Source organism: Pseudoliparis swirei, chromosome 5, assembly GCF_029220125.1.
Source record: "Pseudoliparis swirei isolate HS2019 ecotype Mariana Trench chromosome 5, NWPU_hadal_v1, whole genome shotgun sequence".
Taxonomy (NCBI): Eukaryota; Metazoa; Chordata; class Actinopteri; order Perciformes; family Liparidae; genus Pseudoliparis; species Pseudoliparis swirei.
In genome coordinates this window covers 25,626,949-25,647,989 of record NC_079392.1, presented here as the reverse complement: position 1 = coordinate 25,647,989, position 21,041 = coordinate 25,626,949, and the positions used below count along the sequence as shown (strand labels likewise).

General features: G+C 45.7%; 2 protein-coding genes and 2 long non-coding RNA genes across 6 annotated transcripts; 1 reads left to right on the top strand and 3 right to left on the bottom strand.

The window, feature by feature from the left end:
• Positions 1–244: 244 nt before the first annotated feature.
• prkaa2 (protein kinase, AMP-activated, alpha 2 catalytic subunit) lies at positions 245–9,408 on the top strand. The gene is made up of 10 exons (XM_056415527.1): positions 245–466; positions 5,568–5,709; positions 6,337–6,430; positions 6,499–6,643; positions 6,982–7,069; positions 7,378–7,602; positions 7,681–7,843; positions 8,188–8,526; positions 8,922–9,048; positions 9,176–9,408. The coding sequence occupies exons 1-10, from the start codon at positions 367–369 to the stop codon at positions 9,406–9,408; spliced, it is 1,656 nt and encodes a 551-aa protein (XP_056271502.1). The 5' UTR covers positions 245–366.
• On the bottom strand, positions 3,375–5,550 carry LOC130194525 (uncharacterized). 3 transcript variants are annotated; one of them, XR_008831864.1, is made up of 5 exons: positions 4,918–5,550; positions 4,219–4,807; positions 3,916–3,969; positions 3,592–3,720; positions 3,375–3,457 (listed from the first exon to the last, which is right to left on the bottom strand). It is a non-coding gene; the product is annotated as an uncharacterized LOC130194525 (long non-coding RNA). The 3 variants fall into 3 exon arrangements; XR_008831865.1 differs by having other exon boundaries at positions 4,219–4,388; positions 4,719–5,543; XR_008831863.1 differs by having other exon boundaries at positions 4,219–5,536.
• A 2,478-nt stretch (positions 9,409–11,886) lies between the features above and the next one.
• On the bottom strand, positions 11,887–17,492 carry LOC130193486 (uncharacterized). Its single transcript, XM_056413951.1, has 12 exons — positions 17,443–17,492; positions 16,654–16,688; positions 14,798–14,879; positions 14,662–14,696; positions 13,615–13,684; positions 13,450–13,524; positions 13,350–13,369; positions 13,097–13,130; positions 12,968–12,987; positions 12,765–12,801; positions 12,574–12,672; positions 11,887–11,973 (listed from the first exon to the last, which is right to left on the bottom strand). The coding sequence occupies exons 1-11, from the start codon at positions 17,490–17,492 to the stop codon at positions 12,582–12,584; spliced, it is 549 nt and encodes a 182-aa protein (XP_056269926.1). The 3' UTR covers positions 11,887–11,973; positions 12,574–12,581.
• A 1,651-nt stretch (positions 17,493–19,143) lies between these two features.
• LOC130194528 (uncharacterized) lies at positions 19,144–19,961 on the bottom strand. Its single transcript, XR_008831868.1, has 4 exons — positions 19,923–19,961; positions 19,711–19,739; positions 19,588–19,622; positions 19,144–19,224 (listed from the first exon to the last, which is right to left on the bottom strand). It is a non-coding gene; the product is annotated as an uncharacterized LOC130194528 (long non-coding RNA).
• Positions 19,962–21,041: the final 1,080 nt, after the last annotated feature.

Genomic DNA, 21,041 nt, shown 5'->3' with positions numbered 1-21,041 from the left:
TTTTTTTTGTTTGTTTGCTTTTATTTTAAACAATTTGATTTTTTTTAAACACTTTATTTTTAAAGAAATGTTGTAATGGAAAAATGTAAAAGTGTTTTTCAAAAATCAAAAAATCTCTCACTCTCGCTCTCTCTCTCTCTCTCTCTCTCTCTCTCTCTCTCTCTCTCTCTCTTGCTCTCTCTCTCTCTCTCTCCCCCTCTCCCACTCTCAGTGACAGAAGTAAAGTGCCCCGCCCCCTCTCTCCCTTTCTCCCTCTCTCTCCCCCTCTCAGTGACAGAAGTAAAGGGCCCCGCCCCTCCGTGCTTTCCCGTCGGCAGGAACACACGCGCGCGCTCCTAACCGAGCGAACCCACCGGAGGGAAGAAGATGGCAGAGCGGCAACAGCCGAAACACGAAGGCCGGGTAAAGATCGGCCATTACATCCTCGGCGACACGCTGGGAGTGGGAACCTTCGGGAAAGTGAAGAGTTAAGTGACGCGTTGGTTTTCTGTGGCTTTCTTTGCGTGTGACGTATGAGTGTTTTCAGTTGGAGTAATTATAATGAGGCGTGACGCTCCACGCAGTCAGGACCGTTGGTCCGCGTTGCGTTCAAGGACGTCCGTGAAGCGCGCGGCGCACGAGCTTAACGTTAACTGACAATATGTCCGGCTAATGCGGCGCGTGTCACCGCACCGCTCGCGGTTGTCAGCCCGTTAAGAGCTCACCGAGTCGGGGGAACCTCAACGTGTCTCCCGTCACGTGTCTCGCGGGTTATTATCGCAGGTTTTCTTGCACTCTGCGTGACCTTGTGAGCTTTTAACTCCGGGCTCACTCAGCCGCTTGTAGTGCGCGCCAGTGGCGTGTCCAGACCTTTTTGACTGGGGTGGCCCAAGTGGGGAACTGACTTATGTAGGGGTGGCATGAAGTACGAGTGCACATCGGGGCGGGGGGCACGGAATAGCATTAATTTACCATTTTTGTCTCTACTATCCATATCTACTTTAATTACTTTATAGTGTCTTACATTCCTGTGTTTAAAGTTTAATTTAAAAGATAAACAGACCTACCAATCTCAACAGAGTGACACCATACAAATGTAATATAAAACTTCCATACTTTATTCTTTAACAACTTGTACAGTACTGTATATACAAAAGAAAATGCACATTCTCAGAGTAAGTGCCAACAAACTTAAAATAAAGTAATAATGCCAACAATATTGAAAACGGTCACAGTATAAAGTAAAGTGCCAATAAAATAAATACAATTAAAAACTGTCACAGTATAAAGTAAAGTGCCAACAAAAAACAGCCCAGATACATTTAAAACAGTTGAATTCTCCTGTTCTTGTGTTGGCTTGCAAACAGTTTTATAAAGTCATCCATGTTCAATGCCTTAGCTCTTCTTGACTCAATGCTTAGCACACCTAAATGGCTTAGCCTGCTATCTACCATTGTTGTCCTCAAATGGTTTTTAATTAGCTTTAGAGCAGAAAAGCTCCGCTCACAGGCAGCACTGCTGACTGGAAGGGCTACAGCTATTTTGCACAGCCTGAAGAGCTCATGAAACACCTCTTGGTACGGTTCTAAAAACACAGTCAAGTCTAGAATGCTTGCCAACTCTCTTGCCCCACTCTCAGCCTTCCTTTTCAAAATTCTCCTAGCCTGGTGAAGCTCATGAGTAAGATCTTCTTGATCACAACCATACATTTCACCCAAGCCAAATACTTGGTTGTCTTGAAGGAATGTACTGCTTTTAGGGTTTAGGGCCTGTAAACCCTTCATTATTAAACAGTTAGGTTTTGAGAACCTTCTTTCCAATTCACCAATCATGGAGTCAAGGATGGGGTAGAGTAGTCTCTGTCTGAATGTATCTTTGTCATCATTACCCTTCCGCAGGCCTATAGTACATGTCACATAAGACCCACCAAGTTTGGAGCTAACTATTTGTGATCTCTTCTTCTCACTATTCTCAACAGCTATATTACACTGTTTGGCTGTCTCTACTATGTCATGCCACAGTTGATCACAAAATGTCTCAGTCCTGTACTCCTGAAGTGTATCGTGAAGTGACTCCACCATGTCTACTGCCATAGCTAAATCAACTGAGGGTGACTGTAGCAGGTCAGAAAGCAGCTTTGTGTTTCCGAACAGTTTTCGGAAGGTTGCAAGGAGGGATATGAATGTGAGGTCAATCTGTGCAAGCAAACCTCGAGCATCAGTGGATCTGTCTCTATGATTTTCTTCGCTTATATTTTGAAGGACACACAACACAGCTGGTAACCTATCCATGAAGTTCCTGCAAGCCAATGCTCTACATGCCCATCTTGTGTCACTAAGTTTTTGTAACTCCCTAGGCTGGCCCCCATACATCTCCTTTTGAACATCCAGCCATTTCTGGTGCACATAAGATCCTGACATGTACACATAGAGCTTCTCAAGCAGTGAGAAGAAGCAATCAGCCTCTGGAACTGACTTCACAGTGTCAACTAAGACCAGGTTCAGACAGTGCGCATTACAGTGGACATAAAGGCATGTTTAGCCTCTGTCTTAATTCTGGCTGCCACACCTGTGTGTTTGCCACTCATCACTGAGGCCCCATCATAACCTTGTCCAACAAGATTTTCTTTGTACTGAAGGCCATATCTTTCTAAACACTGGATGATCATTTCGCTGAGCCCCTTAGCATCTAGATGTTGGGCATGTTGGAAATCAAGAAAGCTTTCATGCACAGCCCGTTGTAGTAATACCTAACTACTAATGACAGCTGCTCCTTCTTTTCAGATCTTTGGTTTCATCAGCAATGACAGAGAATACCACACTCTCCTTCACTTCCTTCACAATCTCATCACGCACCATACTTGCTAAGCACTGCAGAATTTCATTCTGTATGGTATTGCTTGTGTATTTTGCATTGCGTTGTCCCTTCATGGTTTGGGCTACCATAGGATTGTGTTTAGCGATCATTTCTAGAATTCCTAAGAAATTCCCTTTGTTGTCATATTCTTCCGATTCACGGTGACCTCTTTGTGCTATATTCTGTGTTGCTGTCAAAAGCAGTACATCTGCAACTGTTTTAATGTAACTGCGATTCTCTTCAACTTTCTTTTTGTACTCTTTGTTAATCATATCTAAGATAGAAGAATCTGTAAGCAATAGCCTCTTGTGCTCATTCCAAGCAAACATGGCATTAATGTGAGACTCAGATTTCTCATGCAACTTAAAGCCAGCATCTTTGTACGTTGCTTTTTCCCAGTGTGAAAAGCCTGATTCTGAGGAGAAAACAGATTCTGACGCCAGGCAGGGAGAAGTGTCTGCATGCGTAACAGTAGGCTGAATCTTTGCTTTGTGAGTATTCAAGCCAGGAATTGTGGTTAAACCACACTGGATTGAACGCCTCCTCTTCTCACCTTGGAGGGTTCTTGGAAAAACCTTTAAACGAGGCTGAGAGGGACCTGCTGCTCTTGACTGTGAAATATCTGAAAGTGACAAAAGCATGAGAATTGGATCAGTGTCATGTACTTGTTGGGACAGAAGTGCTCATTGGGGCATTAGTACAGATGAAAGAATTGAATTAAGTACAATATATTTCATATGAAATATTAAGGCATACCATGAGGTCCAGGTGGGGCCACAAGGGCTGCTGCATCACCATCCCCACGTGTCACTGCATGGCCTGCAGGTACTGCTGGATGGTTCTCAGTGTCAGTGTCATTGTCAGAGAGTGGCTGACTTGACACACCTGAAGTAATATAGGATTTTAACAGTTGTATCAATTTATTTGTATGTCAAATTAGTCATATTTAGCTTTTTCACACCTGTATTGTTAAAAATAGGGCTTTGCCCTGAATCTCAGTATAAGCCACTATAAGTATAGCAAAAGTGAAACATCTCAAGTCATAGCAGATAGTTTTATAAAGATGCATACATTACATACCCTGATGTGCAAGTGAAGATGAAGGGCCTTCATCACCAGTATCCTTGTCTGAGTCTACAAAACACATACGTTGTCATCAGAATGATAATAAAATCAGCCTTTTGTAAGTAGGCTAAGTGGTATGTTACGCAACCCAGATGACTAAAATGAAATAATGACTATTGCACTTCTACACTAATTGAGAAGTTAGTGTCAACTTTAGTTTCAATGTCTGGCAATTAACCACAATGTCATTGATATTATCAAGGCAATCAAATAAGTGCTTACTAAAGAGAAATCTGGAACTATCAGGATTTTACATACCCATGTGTACAGCTGAAGCTGGAGGCTCCTGCTGTACATCCCTAGCAGAGTCAAGCTGGCTCTCATCCTCAGACTGACTAGCACTGCTGGCTTCTGCTGCTCTGTCCTGCTCTGTTGTTTTGGATTTCTTTCTTTTGAAGAATCCCTGAATGTTCTGATTTCTTTTCATACTGTAATAGTCGCATGTCATGATGCATGTCACTATATCTTGCACAATACATTTAGCCTAATTATGAATGCATGAATGAATGTGACATGCAAAACTTACTCAGGTCTAATGTTACAAAGTTAGAAGAGATACAAGACAGATTTACATACTGTAACGTTAAGTTAGCTAGCGTTAGCATTAGCATTAGCGTTAGCGTTAGCATCGTTGACAATAACCAAACAATGATGACGACAGGTTTGCTAGTAAGCTGAGTCAGGAAATAATAAAATAAGATGGGAAAACGTTTTAGCTTTTAAACCATTCACACATGTGTATCAATAAGTCTACTCACATCTTTCAGGAGCTAAGAATCCCTGGACAGGTTTGCTAGGCAGCAAGCTGAGTCAGTCGACACTGTTGACAGTCGCGATGATGACAGACCTGCACCACATATCGTGAAAATCAAAAAACGTTTTAGCTTATTACAGTTCAAACTTTTTAAACCACTGACTCATTATGTGTAACTGTTATCAATAATTCTAGCTACTCACATCTTTCAGGAGCGAGTAGCCGCAATCTCTTGATGTCTTCTTGATGTCTTCTTGTCGGTTGAAAATGAAAGTTCGGTAGTCACACAATTCAAACGTTCCCGCCTCCATGGGCAGATAGCCAATCATAGTTTAGCATATGGGGTGGCACTTGGGGTGGCCAATCAGATTCCAGGGGTAGCACGTGCCACCCCTGGCCACCCCCTAGACACGCCCCTGGTGCGCGCGCAGTTATTATATTAAACCTGAACACATTTCTTGAACAGACTAATATAAAACAAATCTGATAAATAATGTACCGTCACATCGGGTATTTATCCTAAAACTAATGTGACATATATGCACAATACGTAACATGATTATGATCTTCTCAGTTGATTGAATGATTTTTAGCTGATATATTTAATATTTTTAAATTCAAAGCATATCAAAACACTGTTATATTAATTTAATAATTAATAGAAAAAGTTTATCATTAAACCCCAATGTGACATGTGACATGTATGCGGTCTATTTATTTATTTTTAATATATTATTATTATAATATTCTGAGATTGAAGTGGTAAATTTAATAGAAAACATAACAGGGAGAATCCTTCTCTCACATATATATGGTTTTCCTCTTCTTCAAGTCTGTATTCTTTTCTTTCTAGTTGGCCAGCATCAGCTGACGGGCCACAAAGTGGCAGTGAAGATCCTAAACCGACAGAGGATCCGCAGCCTCGATGTCGTCGGGAAGATCAAACGGGAGATCCAGAACCTCAAAATGTTCAGACACCCACACATCATCAAGCTGTGAGTGGAGAGCCTTCTGACCCCTGCTGTGGCACGTCTGTTTACCACCACTAAGCCACACGGACTGAGCACGCCCACTGGCTCCCAGGAGGCCGAACACACACACACACACACACACACACACACTTCTTGGTTCAAATCCTCCAGTTAAGGAGATAGAAGTCGCGCTTCCTGCCAGACTAAATCCTCACCCAGGTGCCTCGGCTCCTCTTGTTTTCCTTTCCTCTGACCTTGTGTACCTTCGGTTTCTCGGTTCTCTCTCTCTCTCCTCCCTCCTCTCTCCTCGTCCCTCTCAACAATCTCCCGTGTTATTTTTAGACGAGGGGTTAGTGGTACGGCAGACATGTGAGCTCCGTGGAACACTCCTCACAAACGTATACAGTAACACACACACATATTTCAGGAATAAGTATACAAGTCTTAACATTTCCCTTAAATGCTCTCCAAGTTTAGATTTCTTAATACATATATATATATATATATATTTATATATATATATATATTTCTAATACATATCTATAAATATATATATATTTCTAATATATATATTTATATATATATATATGTATTTCTAATATATATATATTTCTACTATAAATACACATATATATATATATATGTGTTCAGGTACCAGGTGATAAGTACGCCCACAGACTTCTTCATGGTCATGGAGTACGTGTCTGGAGGGGAGCTGTTTGACTACATCTGCAAACATGGCCGGGTAAGAGCCAGTTATTATGGGATAGGAAGTGCGTCTCCTCTCGTTCACACCCTGATGGTGTCTCGCAGGTGGAGGACAAGGAGGCCTGCCGGCTCTTCCAGCAGATCATCTCCGGCGTGGACTACTGCCACCGGCACATGGTGGTCCACAGGGACCTGAAGCCCGAGAACGTGCTGCTGGACGCCAACAAGAACGCCAAGATAGCCGACTTCGGTAGGAACCACAGAACCGGGGGGGGGGGGGGGGGGGGGTTGGCAGAGGAATATGTCCAGGGGAATTTAAGAAGAAAAGAAAGAAGAAAGAAAGCATAACCGAATATGTGGGGTGGGGCAACGGGCAGATCTCATATCGTGTCTGGCTGGAATTCTTGAGGCCCAGTGTCATCCGATAGGAAAGGAATAGCAGGGGGGGGGGGGCAACAGTGAGAGTGTTAAAGGCACAGGGAAGATGGGCTCAATAGCAATGGTGTGTTATAATAAGGGGGTGTGGGGTCTGGGGGGGGGGTCACACAGTGCAGGGGGGTGTTGACGCGTCTCGTTTTGGGCCGACAGGTTTGTCCAACATGATGTCGGACGGCGAGTTCCTGCGGACGAGCTGCGGATCTCCAAACTACGCCGCGCCGGAGGTCATCTCAGGAAGGTGTGTGTGTGTGTGTGTGTGTGTGTGTGTGTGTGTGTGTGTGTGTTCTCCTTTCCTGTAACAAAGGATTTTTACAGGAGACAGAAAGAAAGAATGGGGAGAGAGGGGGGCGTAAGGGAGGAGGGGGGAGAGAGACCATCTCCCACCGACCCGGTGTTGAGTCTATTTGACGTGACGGTCTTTCACTGCATTTCTTAGAGCAACCTTTAAAAGGAAATGTCCCCACGCGCCGCAACATCTAACATTTATAACCAATAAAAGGAGCGTTAAACCCACAAGAGTGACTGCCCCCCCCCCCCCCCCCTCAGGCTGTACGCCGGCCCCGAGGTGGACATCTGGAGCTTGGGGGTGATCCTGTACGCGCTGCTGTGCGGCACGCTGCCCTTCGACGACGAGCACGTGCCCACGCTGTTCAAGAAGATCCGGGGGGGCGTGTTCTACATGCCCGAGTACCTGACCCGGCCCGTGGCCTCGCTGCTCGCCCTCATGCTGCAGGTGGACCCTCTGAAGAGAGCCTCCATCAAAGACATCAGGTGCCCCCCCCCCGCCCGTTTGAATCCTCCTTTCTTAAATTCCTCCTCTCGCCTTTGACTCATCGTTCTCTCTCTCAGGGAACACGAGTGGTTCAAGCGGGACCTGCCAGGCTACCTGTTCCCCGAGGACCCGTCGTGCGACTCCTCGGTTCTGGACGAGGAGGCCGTGAGGGAAGTGTGCGAGAAGTTCGAATGCACCGAGACGGAGTTCATGTCCAGCCTGTACAGCGGAGATCCTCAGGTACACTTAGTTAAAGAGTTGAAAAGTCATTGAAAAGTCGTGGAAAAGTTGTGAAAAAGTTGTGGAAAAGTCGTGAAAAAGTTGTGGAAAGTCGTTGAAAAGTTGAGGAAAAGTTGTGGAAAGTTGTGGAAAAGTCGTGAAAAAGTTGTGATAAAGTTGTGGAAAAGTCGTGAAAAAGTTGTGGAAAAGTCGTGAAAAAGTTGTGGAAAAGTTGTGGAAAAGTCGTGGAAAAGTTGTGGAAAGTCGTTGAAAAGTTGTGATAAAGTTGTGAAAAAGTTGTGGAAAGTTGTGGAAAAGTCCTTGAAAAGTCGTGAAAGGGCCCCCCCCCCCCCCCCCCCCCCCAGGACCAGCTGTCCGTGGCCTACCACCTCATCATAGACAACCGGCGCATCATGACCCAGGCCAGCGAGTTCTACCTGGCCTCCAGCCCGCCGCAGGGCTCCTTCATCGAGGAGGGCATGCCGCTGCCCCCCGGGGTCAAGCCCCACCCCGAGAGGATGCCCCCGCTGATGGCGGACGGGCCCAAGAGCCGCTGCCCGCTGGACGCGCTCAACACCACGCGGCCCAAACCGCTGACGGTCAAGAAGGCCAAGTGGCACCTCGGCATCCGGAGCCAGAGCCAGCCGTACGACATCATGGCCGAGGTGTACCGCGCCATGAGGCAGCTCAGCTTCGACTGGAAGGTAACACACACACACACACACACACACGCACACACACGCACACACACACGCACACACACACATATTCTCTGGTGTGTAATGAAGTCTCTACAGAGGTGTGTAGAGGCCCATCTCCAGTGTTCTAGTGGTACATTGTGTTATCGCCTTAGAAGACTAGCGGAGGGGTAGAAAACCCTTGAAAACCCTTTTTATGTGAGCGCAGCTGAAAACAGTTATGCTGGTGCGAGAAGCTATAAAACTGGCCTTCCTTTGAGCCACAAGAAGAACAACATTAATATTTACAATACAAATCATTATTTATAACCTGGTCAATGTCTTGACTATATTTTATATTCATTTAGCAATTTATTTGATGAATAAAAGTGTGAGTTTTAGTCACCGGGCTCTGCCTGCAGGCGGTGAGCCCGTTCCACCTGCGCGTGCGGAGGAAGAACCCGGTGACGGGCACCCTGGTGAAGATGAGCCTGCAGCTGTACCAGGTGGACTCCAGGTCCTACCTGCTGGACTTCAAGAGCATCGACGGTGGGTCGCCGGGCGGAAAACACGCCTCGTTTAAAAGACTGGAGATGATGTCATCAAGTTATCAGGAGCACGATCCAACGGTGTAACACTACAGTGCTACCCCCCCCTTCTGCCCCCCCCCTTACAGATGACATCATCGAGGCGGCGGGCTTCAAGCCGGGTCCCTCCGCCCCCCAGAGGTCGGGCTCCACCGCCGGCCTCCACCGGCCCCGGCTGAGCGTGGACCCGACCGCCGACCTGCCGCAGCTAAGCTCCTCCCTCCCGGGGTCGCTGACCCCGCTCAACCCCCCGCGCCAGGGATCGCACACCATGGACTTCTTTGAGATGTGCGCCAGTCTGATCACCACACTGGCACGCTGAGACCCGCAGAGGTGGAGGAATGGGGGCGGGGCTTAAAAGATGACGGGGGTCAAGAGCGACTTCCTCTCTCGGCTCCTTTTTTGGACCCGAGAGTTTTGGAATTCTCCTCCAAACTGATCTGGAGTCTGTGAACCGGCGAGAGGCCAGTGAAGGGAAGAGGGGGAAGAGGTCGCACAAGGTCAAGTTCAACGTAGCTCCTCCCACAAATACCCTCAGTCTATTATCAACTGATGTGAGGTCATCACCACCCAGACACTGATCTGAGGTCAGTCTTTTGCTTATCGGTTCATATTTCGGCTCCGGTAGGTCAAATATAAGGGGGGGAGGGGTTTAAAAGATGAAGACGAAGTTTGATGAAGAGTGACTTCCTCTCTCCGGTCAGCTCAGATTAAGGAGACGGAGTGAGGAATACTTTTTAAAGAATTTAACTTGTTTTTTTGGACCCGTTTCTTGCGTCAGAGTTTGGGAATTCTTCTGAAAACTGATCTGGAGTCTGTGAACCCGTCAGAGGTCAAGTTCAACGTAGCTCCTCCCACAAATACCCTCAGCCTATTATCAGCTGATCTGAGGTCAGTTTGTGCTTCTTCTTTTTTTGTGTTGCATTCTGAGGGAATGTCAAGACATTTAAAATGTAGATCATTTGTTTTTATTATATTTATAGGACCATCACGTAGCTGAACACCAAAGATCACAAGAAGATTATTATTTACATATCGAGGCCCAATTATTAGATACGGTTTCTTTTTTTATACCTCTCAACAAATGTTAATTCACTTGATAAATGACTCCTAATAGTTTTTAACTGATCCTCACAATTATATAATTATTATATTAGTACTCTATTATTATTATATTATTGGTAATTAACTTAATGAGTGTGGTGGTGGAGGTAGAGGACTGATGAAGACGAGAGAGGAAGAGGACAGAACCATTTCTCCAGGTGCCTTAATGAATGCAACACAGCAGTGTGTGTGTGTGTGTGTGTGTGTGGGGGGGGGGGGGTAGGGTGTGTGTGTGTGTGCTGTTCCCGCTGTGCACTGCATGTTGTCGCTGTTATGATTTGCACTTTAAAAAAATGTTTATTGAAAAACAATAAACAGACATTTAAAAGGATAAAATGTTCCAAATGCTTTGTCACACACACACACATACACACACACTCCCCTCTCGGATGACAACAACAACAACAACACAGTTCCTTGCGTGAAAGCGACCTCAGGGGATCACGCTGCTCACTTCCTGTTACACTTTCATTAAAAAGTTGTATTCATCAGCTTGAGGGAAAGTCGAAGAAGGAGGAGGAGGATGAGGAGAAGAACATGAAGAAGAAGGAGTATAGGAGAAGGAGAGGAAGGAGGAGGAGGAGAAGAAGGGGGAGGAGAAGGAGAAGGAGGTACATGAAAAGCAAAGGAATAAAATAAGAGTTAACGGATGACAGAATCCTCTGGTCTGACTTCAGGCTCCATGTTGTTAAAAATAATTATTATAATACTAACTCATATTTACATATCAGGAAGTCTCCATCGGGTCGACTGATCTTCAGAATGAGGGTCAATAAAGTAGAAAACATCTTTAAAATACAACAAAACAATAATACAAACGCTTAAAAACGGTGTAAATGTCGAAGGCGCAACTATCCCTTCACTTGTAGGTCAAGGTTCTTAAAGGGCCAGCGCGTGGTATCCATTACCATGGTTACACAAGTTAACAATCAACCTGGAACTATAGGGGTCCTCTTCATGGAGTCTCTATGTTTCTACGGTAGCTCAGAATGGACAAACAGAACGGAGGCAGCAGAGAAGGGTCAATCACAGAGAATGCAGCTTTAACACATGAAGCAGAGACTTCTATACAACCAGAAGAGTCGCCCCCTGGTGGTCAGGAGAGAGAATGCAGCTTTAAGGTCGCCTAAAGGTTGAAGTAGTTCTCCAACACCCTCAGAAAAAGGAAAGGCCTGAACCGAGTGGCATTCAGTTGGTTGCAATCTACAACCTCGCCACTAGATGTCACTACATCCCAACACTGCTCCTTTAAGTCCTCGTTCGTCTGTATATTGAGATTTTAACCCTTTTGCCACCAACACTGTGAACCGGTAACAAGTGTTCAGGACACACGAGGATCCTGAAGAACAAGCTGACAGAAGAAAGACGATTAAATGAAAACATGGATGAAGATAACAGGTGAACAATTATTTTTTGTTTTTTTACTCTGGTCTGATGGGAAAGCCACTTTTCCATTGCGCTCCCCTTATTTCCACCACTTTAAATATACATCCGTACGTTCACATGAAGCCTGGCGTCCCGTTCCTTCGGATCCTCGGCCTGAGGGTCAAAGTCATTCAGAGTCACCGGGGCTAAAAATATAAAAACGTCCCTCTGGTTTCACACGGGAAGAAAAGAGGCTCCTCTTCTTCGTCGTCTCACTGATCCACGATCGCAGATGGCAGGTAAATAAAGGTGATATAGTGAAGAAGGTGAAGTCACAGTGTCATGTGACTCACACGGGTCAAAGTGTGAAGAACAACAACAACAGAGGCGGTTCCTGGTTCCTCAGCTTCTCGTCCGACTGTTACAAACAGAAAAAAAACGTGTAAGTAAAGGTGTTTTATAAATCGGCTTGATTTTTGTATTCATATTTTTCTTAATATTCTTTTCAATTTAAATCTTATGATTTGTTATGTTTTTAATTTCTGAAATTATATTAATGAATAAAAAAAAAAATATAAAGTGCAAACGTTGGCTCAACAAAACCTTTGTTAATACAGCAAGTATTAACAAAGGTTAACGTTAGCACTTAATATTAAAATTAATTTAAAAAGATTGTAAACATTAAATAAATGAATTGAATAAAAAACTAAGTAAAATAATTAATAACATTTTCAAACTTTTTGTTTTATATAAAAAATTTGAATTAAAACAAATTATTTACACTTTTTAATTTATATATTTTACATTAATTTTAACAAAAACAAACACTGAGAAAACTAAACTAGAGTCAAAAAGTCACAAATAAAATAAGAGCTGATTGAAAACTCTTGAAATATTATTGATGTCGGACTAGAGAGAGCCCAGGTGGATCCAGGTGGGTCCAGGTGGGCCCAGGTGGGTCCAGGTGGATCCAGGTGGGTCCAGGTGGGCCCAGGTGGGTCCAGCTGGTTCCTCTCACCTCATTGGTTACTCATCGGTGAAGTCGGCGTAGAGGTCGGGAGGAGGTAAAATAATCAAGTCCTTGAGATCGAAATCCTGCGTTGAAGTATCTGCAGGCCTGCAGGAGAAAAACAACAACAACAACAACACATTTAATAAACAACTCAACCTTCTGTGTGTGTGTGTGTGTGTGTGTGTTATAACACTCACAGAGGAACTTCTTCTTCCTCCTTCACGAGAACAGGACCTGAGATGGAGACAGAATGGAATCATCATGATTCACAGAATTATATATATATATATATAATATATTTTTGTGTAATTTCTATATATATATAATATATATAGAAATTACACAAAATCCTGTGTGTTTCGATACTTTTTCAGTATTTTACAATCGTGGATGTTCTTACTTGTCTCTGGTTCAGTGCGTCTGTAAACAGAGAAAGAGCTAACATTAAACTCTCATTCCTGTGTGTGTGTGTGTGTCTGTGTGTGTGTGTTTATCTGTGTGTGTGTGTGTGTGTTATAACTCCACTCACATTGGAACTTCTTCCTCCTTCACGAGAACAGAACCTGAGATGGAGACATTAAGTTATTAAATAATCTGTTTATCGAACACGTAACATTTTTTATAAAAGAAGCTGCAGGGATAAATACATTATTTTAAAATAAAATTAAGTATATATAATCAACTTAAGAAAATGGAATAATCATGGTTCACAAAAATATATTATATATATATATTTATATATATTTCTTTGAAGTCATTCTGTGTTTCTGTGTGCCTCTTACTTGTTTCTGGTTCAGCGTGGCTGTGAGAGAAAAGGAAGAGTGAACTGTCAAACCTCATTCATGTGTGTGCGTGTGCAGCAGGTATGTGCATCACGCCTACCCGGCAGCAGCTGGCTCCTCTGGTTTCGGTGAGTGGAAGAATGTTGCCAACTTATGAAGCGCTTCATGCCTCGCTCTGTTAAAGGGACAGCACCACAACATGAACACACTGTGTGTGTGTGTGTGTGTGTGTGTGCGTTTGTGCGTGTGTGTGACAGAAACTCACTGGACGTCTGGGCTGTCTGCGATGATGTCACTGCGACTGTGAGCATGGTTCACGCTCAGTTCTTTGTTTCCTGAGACAACGAACAATAACAAAATAATAATAAATAAAATAAATAAATAATTATATTAAAATAATAATGAATAAAATAAATAAATAATGATATTATTTTATTATTATAAATAATAATAAATAATAATACACTTTCCCTTTAACACGATCATCGCTGTGATCGCTCTCACACACACACACTTTAAAAAGGTGCACCACGTCTTCCTGTTTACACAACGCAGGATGCTCATTGGCTGAGGGAAACGGGGGAGGAGTCGGTATTTAAAGAATGCGCACCGCCCCGAGAGCTTCGAGAGTCCTTCACGTGAATAACAATAAACTCTATCGAGTGTCTCATTGTTCCTCCGTGGCTAACGGAGCTCGGGGTTTTTTAGGAACTACGGTTCCCATGATGCTCTTGGACATTTAAAAAAAAAGATTTAGCTCAATTAGCCGTGAGCGGAAAAGAGAAAATATAAAGAACACGATTATTATGAGGTCTTCTTCGAGCAGATCAGGCGTTTATCGTCACGTTGAGTCTAAACACGTGTTGATCGTAGAGTCTTGATCTAATTTCACTTTGTTTTGATCACTTCATATTTAATTCAGATAAGGTTTTTTTTTAAACTTACATTAAGATGAGTTTATTTTGGAAATGTCTCTTTAAATATGCAAATAGCGTAATATGAGACCATTAGCATCACATTCCCAGGATTGGATAAAGTTAAAGTTCAACATGTTCACTTTATTAATATATATATATATATATATATATATATATACAGTATATATATATATATGTCGAACCTCCGAAAGACGGACCTCTGACCTCTGACCTCTGACCCACAGTCGACCACATCCCTGTCACACGGTTGTAAAACTCTTTTTTTGTCTTCACTGAAGAAACGACGGACGAATAAAGACAATAAACACGAAAAATAAAGATGGCGGGAACTTTTCTCCCGCCTTCACGAGATGAAGGATGAAGATACTCCTTACCCTCGTCCGGCATGGAGCGCGTCCGGGTGTGACCGCTGCGGAGCAAAAGACACGACGTTAGGGAGGAGACGGGTCGCCGTGGCAACCACCGTCCAACCGGCTGGCGAGCAGCTGGACTCTAAAGGCTCAGACTCACGGGGAAAGCGCCGGGTATTCAGGTTCGGGGGCGGGAGACAGAGGCTCCTCCTCCTCGGTCCACTCCTCGCTGTCCTCAGAGACTGAGAACACACACTCTGTTACACACACTCTGCTACACACACTCTGTTACACACACTCTGTTACACACACTCTGCTACACACACTCTGCTACACACACTCTGTTACACACACTCTGCTACACACTCTGCTACACACACTCTGCTACACACACTCTGCTACACACACTCTGCTACACACACTCTGTTACACACACTCTGCTACACACACTCTGCTACACACACTCTGTTACACACTCTGCTACACACACTCTGTTACACACACTCTGCTACACACTCTGCTACACACACTCTGTTACACACACTCTGCTACACACTCTGTTACACACACTCTGCTACACACTCTGTTACACACACTCTGTTACACACACTCTGCTACACACACTCTCTGTTACACACACTCTGTTACACACACTCTGTTACACACTCTGCTACACACACTCTGCTACACACACTCTGTTACACACACTCTGTTACACACTCTGCTACACACACTCTGTTACACGCTCTGCTACACACACTCTGTTACACACACTCTGTTACACACACTCTGTTACACACTCTGCTACACACACTCTGTTACACACTCTACACACACTCTGTTACACACACTCTGTTACACACACTCTGCTACACACACTCTTACACACTCTGCTACACACACTCTGTACACACACTCTGCTACACACACTCTGTTACACACACTCTGTTACACACACTCTACACACACTCTGTACACACTTACACACACTCTGTTACACACACTCTGCTACACACACTCTGCTACACACACTCTGCTACACACACTCTGTTACACACACTCTGCTACACACACTCTGCTACACACACTCTGTTACACACACTCTGTTACACACACTCTGCTACACACACTCTGTTACACACACTCTGTTACACACACTCTGCTACACACACTCTGTTACACACACTCTGCTACACACACTCTGTTACACACACTCTGCTACACACTCTGCTACACACACTCTGCTACACACACTCTGTTACACACACTCTGCTACACACACTCTGTTACACACACTCTGTTACACACACTCTGCTACACACACACTCTGTTACACACACTCTGTTACACACTCTGCTACACACACTCTGTTACACACACTCTGCTACACACACTCTGTTACACACTCTGCTACACACACTCTGCTACACACACTCTGCTACACACACTCTGCTACACACACTCTGTTACACACACTCTGTTACACACTCTGCTACACACACTCTGTTACACACACTCTGTTACACACACTCTGCTACACACACTCTGTTACACACACTCTGCTACACACACTCTGTTACACACACTCTGTTACACACACTCTGCTACACACACTCTGTTACACACACTCTGTTACACACACTCTGTTACACACACTCTGCTACACACACTCTGTTACACACACTCTGCTACACACACTCTGCTACACACACTCTGCTACACACACTCTGTTACACACACTCTGCTACACACACTGTTACACACACTCTGCTACACACTCTGTTACACACACTTGTTACACACACTCTGTTACACACTCTGCTACACACACTCTGCTACACACACTCTGCTACACACACTCTGCTCTGCTACACACACTCTGCTACACACACTCTGTTACACACACTCTGCTACACACACTCTGCTCTGCTACACACACTCTGCTCTGCTACACACACTCTGCTACACACACTCTGTTACGCTCCTTTTATTTATGAATGGGGAAGATATACTTACAACTTCCCGCCGTGAGGGGATAGTGGTCAGAGAACCTGGAGGAGACGAAAAGAGACAAAGAAAAAGTTTAAACAATCTTTTTTTAACTTCTAAAATCTTTATTTTGAGTCGACTCTAGCGTCCCCTGGTGGAGGAAGGTGGTAGTGATGCCGTGGGCATTTCGTGGCGTAAAAATCTGACAGTCCCTGTTTCTAAAAGTCATTTGACGCTAGTCCCCCCCCCCCAAAACACACACACACACACACCATGCTGTAACTCTGACACACATATGTCACTTAACCTCTAGGGCATTTTATATCATTTACAAAATAAATTAAACACTGTTTCAAAAGTCATTTTGCTGCTACACTCCCCTACGATGTTAACATCAAACATTCGACACCAGCTTGAAATGAGCCTACATTAGTCTCAGCGATTTACTATGGTATCTCTACTGAAGCTTGTAAAACTCAACTTAGTGGAAAATCCTATGTATATTACGACCTCATTGGTTGACCAAACACTTTAATCGTTGCAGTCTTTCCGGCCTGGTAACCGACACATTCACCTCACGTCCTGTTAATCTGGAGAGCGGGCCACTATACATCCACAGTTTAAACTATTCACGATGAAAATCTGTTTCTTACACACCCCACGTGAAACAGTTTAAACTACTCCGTTAACAATCTAAACTAAAATTGTTACATCATTGTACTCTCGCGCCAGTGTAATCCTGTTACACTACTGACAGCCTAAAAATTAGCTAAACCTTAAAGCACTAGAGAGCATTCTTTTCATTTTGACACTCACGCCCTGTAGAAGGTTATCAGAATGCTAGTCGAGATTTGTTCGGCGGACATCTTCGCCCTCCGTCTTGTGTATCAGGGTGGAGCGGAGGAAGTTATATCTGGGAAACGACGACATCCAGCGGTCTAAAATGTTTGCCTGCTCCATTGTTGCGACGTCTGCCTCCTCTTACACACTGCAACAGTTCAACCGTACTGCCGGTTCTTACTCCAGCATCTAACCTGATGTCCACTCGTTACCACACATGTAGCGCTTAACGCGCCAAAGATCATGTACAGCGTAAGCTCCCCGCACACTCCCCTGACCACTTCTCAACTCACTAGTTGCTTGCCGCTCGTGGCAGCACACTTCGTTTCGCGGCCTGGTGGAGCACTGATGATGCTACATCTGCTACGAGGAGCCTTGTCCTTGTTTGGTCACCGTGCCCCTGGACATGCCTCCTCCTGCCCGTTATCTGGACACAAACAACTACAGTCTAGGGCGGTTCAAACATCTGTTATTTGTGAACTATATGTGTGCAGATCGACCGTCCTCTGATTCAGGCCCCTCATCCTCATTATGCTCATTCAACGTGTTGGCCTACTTCGCCATGTCATTTCTTTATTTTAGTCAAATTTAGCGGGCTTTAGGAATCGAGTGCGATATTGCAGTTCTAATTTGTTCCAAAGCCCATCCTCCTGAGATTCATCGTTGCTGCCGCCTCCGGCTCAGCCACTTTTTGAGGACAATATAGATCATGTAGAAAATTATATGAACTAAATGAATGCAAGGAGTTCCCTGTCCGATAAGTGATATGGCCCGATGATTGCACGGACTCAGTCTCGTGGCCGTGATCTGGGCCAAACAAGTCAGAGACGTGTTTCAAACTTTTCTTGAAGTTCAGTGTTGAATATGCTGGGCGGAGGAATGAACGCAGTTTCCATCGATTGAAACACCCATCATCGTCCCTCCATCCATCGTCCACTCATCAACCACCGTCCTGACCACTACATCCATCCTGTCCTTCTCTACTCCTTTCTGGGCGGTCTTATATAATTCTATGGTTATCTTTCTTCTTGCTTTACCAAATTCTCCTCCCTCATCACCCTGATTCACTCTGTTGAGCCTGCCATCGCCCCCTTCTCCCTCTTTTACACAATATAACCTACTGTAGATTATAATCTAAATACAAGGAAGTTTCCCCGTTGAAACAGTGATAGGGTGCGATCGGCCGTGCGATCCTCGGAACGTGAACCGGCTCCAGTAGAACGTCGTGTTCCTTTTGTTCTGTGACAGATTCAGTAGACACTTGAATTCTGGGCTGGAGGAATGAATCCCGACAGGTTTGCCCATCCATCCCTCAACCTCCTCATCTCCTCTCTATCCCTCACTCCTCCTCCCCTCCCTCCTCCCCTCCTCTCCTCCCTCCTCCTCCCTCCCCTCTCCTCCCTCCCCCTCCTCCTCTCCTCTCCTCCCCTCCCCCCTCCTCTCCCCCCTCCTCCTCCCCCTCCCTTCTCCCCCTCCCTCCCTCCCTCCTCCTCCTCCTCCCTCCTCCCCTCCCCCCCCCCTCCCCTCTCCCCCTCCTCCCCCCTCCCCCCTCATTCCTCCTCCTCCCCCCCTTCCTTCAAAGTAACGTCACTCACCTTGAATTTCCTCTTCATATCGTTCTCCTTCTTCTCCCTCTCCTTCTGCTCCTTCTTCTCCTTCTCCTGTTTCTCCTTCAGCTCCTTCTTCTCCTTCTCCAGACGCTGCTTCTCTTTCTTCTTCAGGTCTTTGTCATCAGGCAACTCAATTTTTTTGACGTTCCTGCAGAGGAGGAGGGGAGGAGGACGTGAGAATGAGGAAGGATATGGGGAAGATGATGGGGAGGATGACGGGAGGAGGAGGTGAGAATGACGGGAGGATGAGGGGAGGATATGGGGAATATTGAGGGGAGAATGAGGGGAGGATGAGGGGAAGATGAGGGGAGGATAAGGGGAGGAGGGGAGAATGAGGGGAGGATATGGGGAATATTAAGGGGAGGATGAGGGAAGGATAAGTGGAAGATGAGGGGAGGATGAGGGGATAATGATGGGAGGAGGAGAGGAGGAGGAGAGGAGGAGGAGGGGAACACAGGCTCAAAGTCCCTCATGGCTCTCGGGGTCCTAACAAAACAAAAGGAGGTCTTACTTGCCGAACCGGCCCGTCCAGCTCTTCTCTTCGTTCTGTGAACACAAACAAAGAGAACAGTTCATTTGACTCTCCGACATGCGAGGAGACACACCGCCGCTTTTAATCTGAAAAGCTACTCACCGCTTCCTGTTCGCTCACAGCGTATGGATCTTTGGAAAAGTTACGCGAAGAAAAGAAAAGAGAATTAACACAATAAAACGGGTGAAGGCTCATCATTCACTTAAATGTCACACACACACACACAAACACACACACACACACACACGATGACATCTCGTCGTGACGATGTGACGATGTGACGCTATCGGCTGTTTACTGAGACGCCTCCTCACTCTTTAGCGTCCCTTTGAGCTTCCGGAGGTCGCTCTTCGCTTTCTTCTTGGCGGCCGGCGACGTGGCCACGGCCTCGTAGGCGTCCTCCGTGTTCTCGTAGACGCCGTTGTCCAAGCGGTCCACGTGGTTCACGAGGTTCAAGCGGTCGCCGTGGTCCCCGCGGTCCACGTGGTCCACGCCGCCTTGGAGCCTGCAGGGAGGTTTTTTTTTCGAGAAGGGAAAGGAATCAAAAACCCAGGTTCTCGGATTTTTAAACGGAGTATCTTTGGATCCGGTCTTACCCCGGGGGCTCCTGGAAGATCCTGCGGGGGGATTCTGGTTCTGGCGCGACGGCGTCGACGTACAGCTCCGTCGGCTTCGGTCCATCGGGCGTCTCGGGGCCCGCCTTCTTCCCGCTCCACCACTCCGACTGAAACTCCAGGAGCTCCTCCGAGAACTCGGGCGGAGCCGGGATCTCTGTGGACGAGATTAGGAAAGAAAAGACATTTAAGGGGGGTCACGGGTCCAATCCTCTGGAAGCTGGTGTACGTGGACCAGTGGGCGACCTCACCGGCGGGAGGAGAAAGAGGGACGACTGGCACCGGCGGGAGAGGGGGAGGTCCGGTGGGCTTCTTCGGAGGCGGACTCAAAGGTTCTGGGTGCCGGAGGACCTTCCTCGGACTCGGAGTCGGGACCACCATGAGCTCCGGGATGGCGGCGCCCCCCTCCTCGGTGATGCCCCGCAACGCCGGAGAGGCTTGATCTGCGGACGACGGGCAGATGTTATCTTTTTCTGTTATTCAAATGTCATCCCAGACATTTTTTTTTTTTAAAACCAGCTGATAGGAAAACACAGAGCCAAGTCGAGCGGAAGCTTTTGAGTCTGCGAGGAATCGCAACCAGTCCGACGCTCGCAGGTGATGCAATCACTGCACGGTTTGAGAAGGACTCGTCTCCGACAGGTGACAGCAGACTTGATTGAGTGGTTCACACGGCGGCGGACTCGCTCCTCGGCCTCGTCACAGACGTTAAACAGAGTTTCATTCTCTGCGGTGTCGTCGGTGACAGCAGCGATGTCGTCGCTGACATTCCTCTGCAGCTCTGCCCTGCTGCGCAGTTGTTTCTGGCACGACAACAGG

Bases quoted from the DNA above. Each gene is read 5' to 3' on its own strand.
- LOC130193486 (XM_056413951.1), bottom strand. From the start codon at position 17,492: ATGTCCGCCGAACAAATCTCGACTAGCATTCTGATAACCTTCTACAGG. The intron at 13,525-13,614 runs GTGAGTTTCTGT...TCCCTTTAACAG, and splicing joins GCAGACAGCCCAGACGTCCA to AGCGAGGCATGAAGCGCTTC. The intron at 12,802-12,967 runs GTAAGAACATCC...TCTCCATCTCAG, and splicing joins ACGCACTGAACCAGAGACAA to GTCCTGTTCTCGTGAAGGAG.
- prkaa2 (XM_056415527.1), top strand. From the start codon at position 367: ATGGCAGAGCGGCAACAGCCGAAACACGAAGGCCGGGTAAAGATCGGC. The intron at 6,644-6,981 runs GTAGGAACCACA...TTGGGCCGACAG, and splicing joins CGCCAAGATAGCCGACTTCG to GTTTGTCCAACATGATGTCG. The intron at 7,844-8,187 runs GTACACTTAGTT...CCCCCCCCCCAG, and splicing joins TGTACAGCGGAGATCCTCAG to GACCAGCTGTCCGTGGCCTA.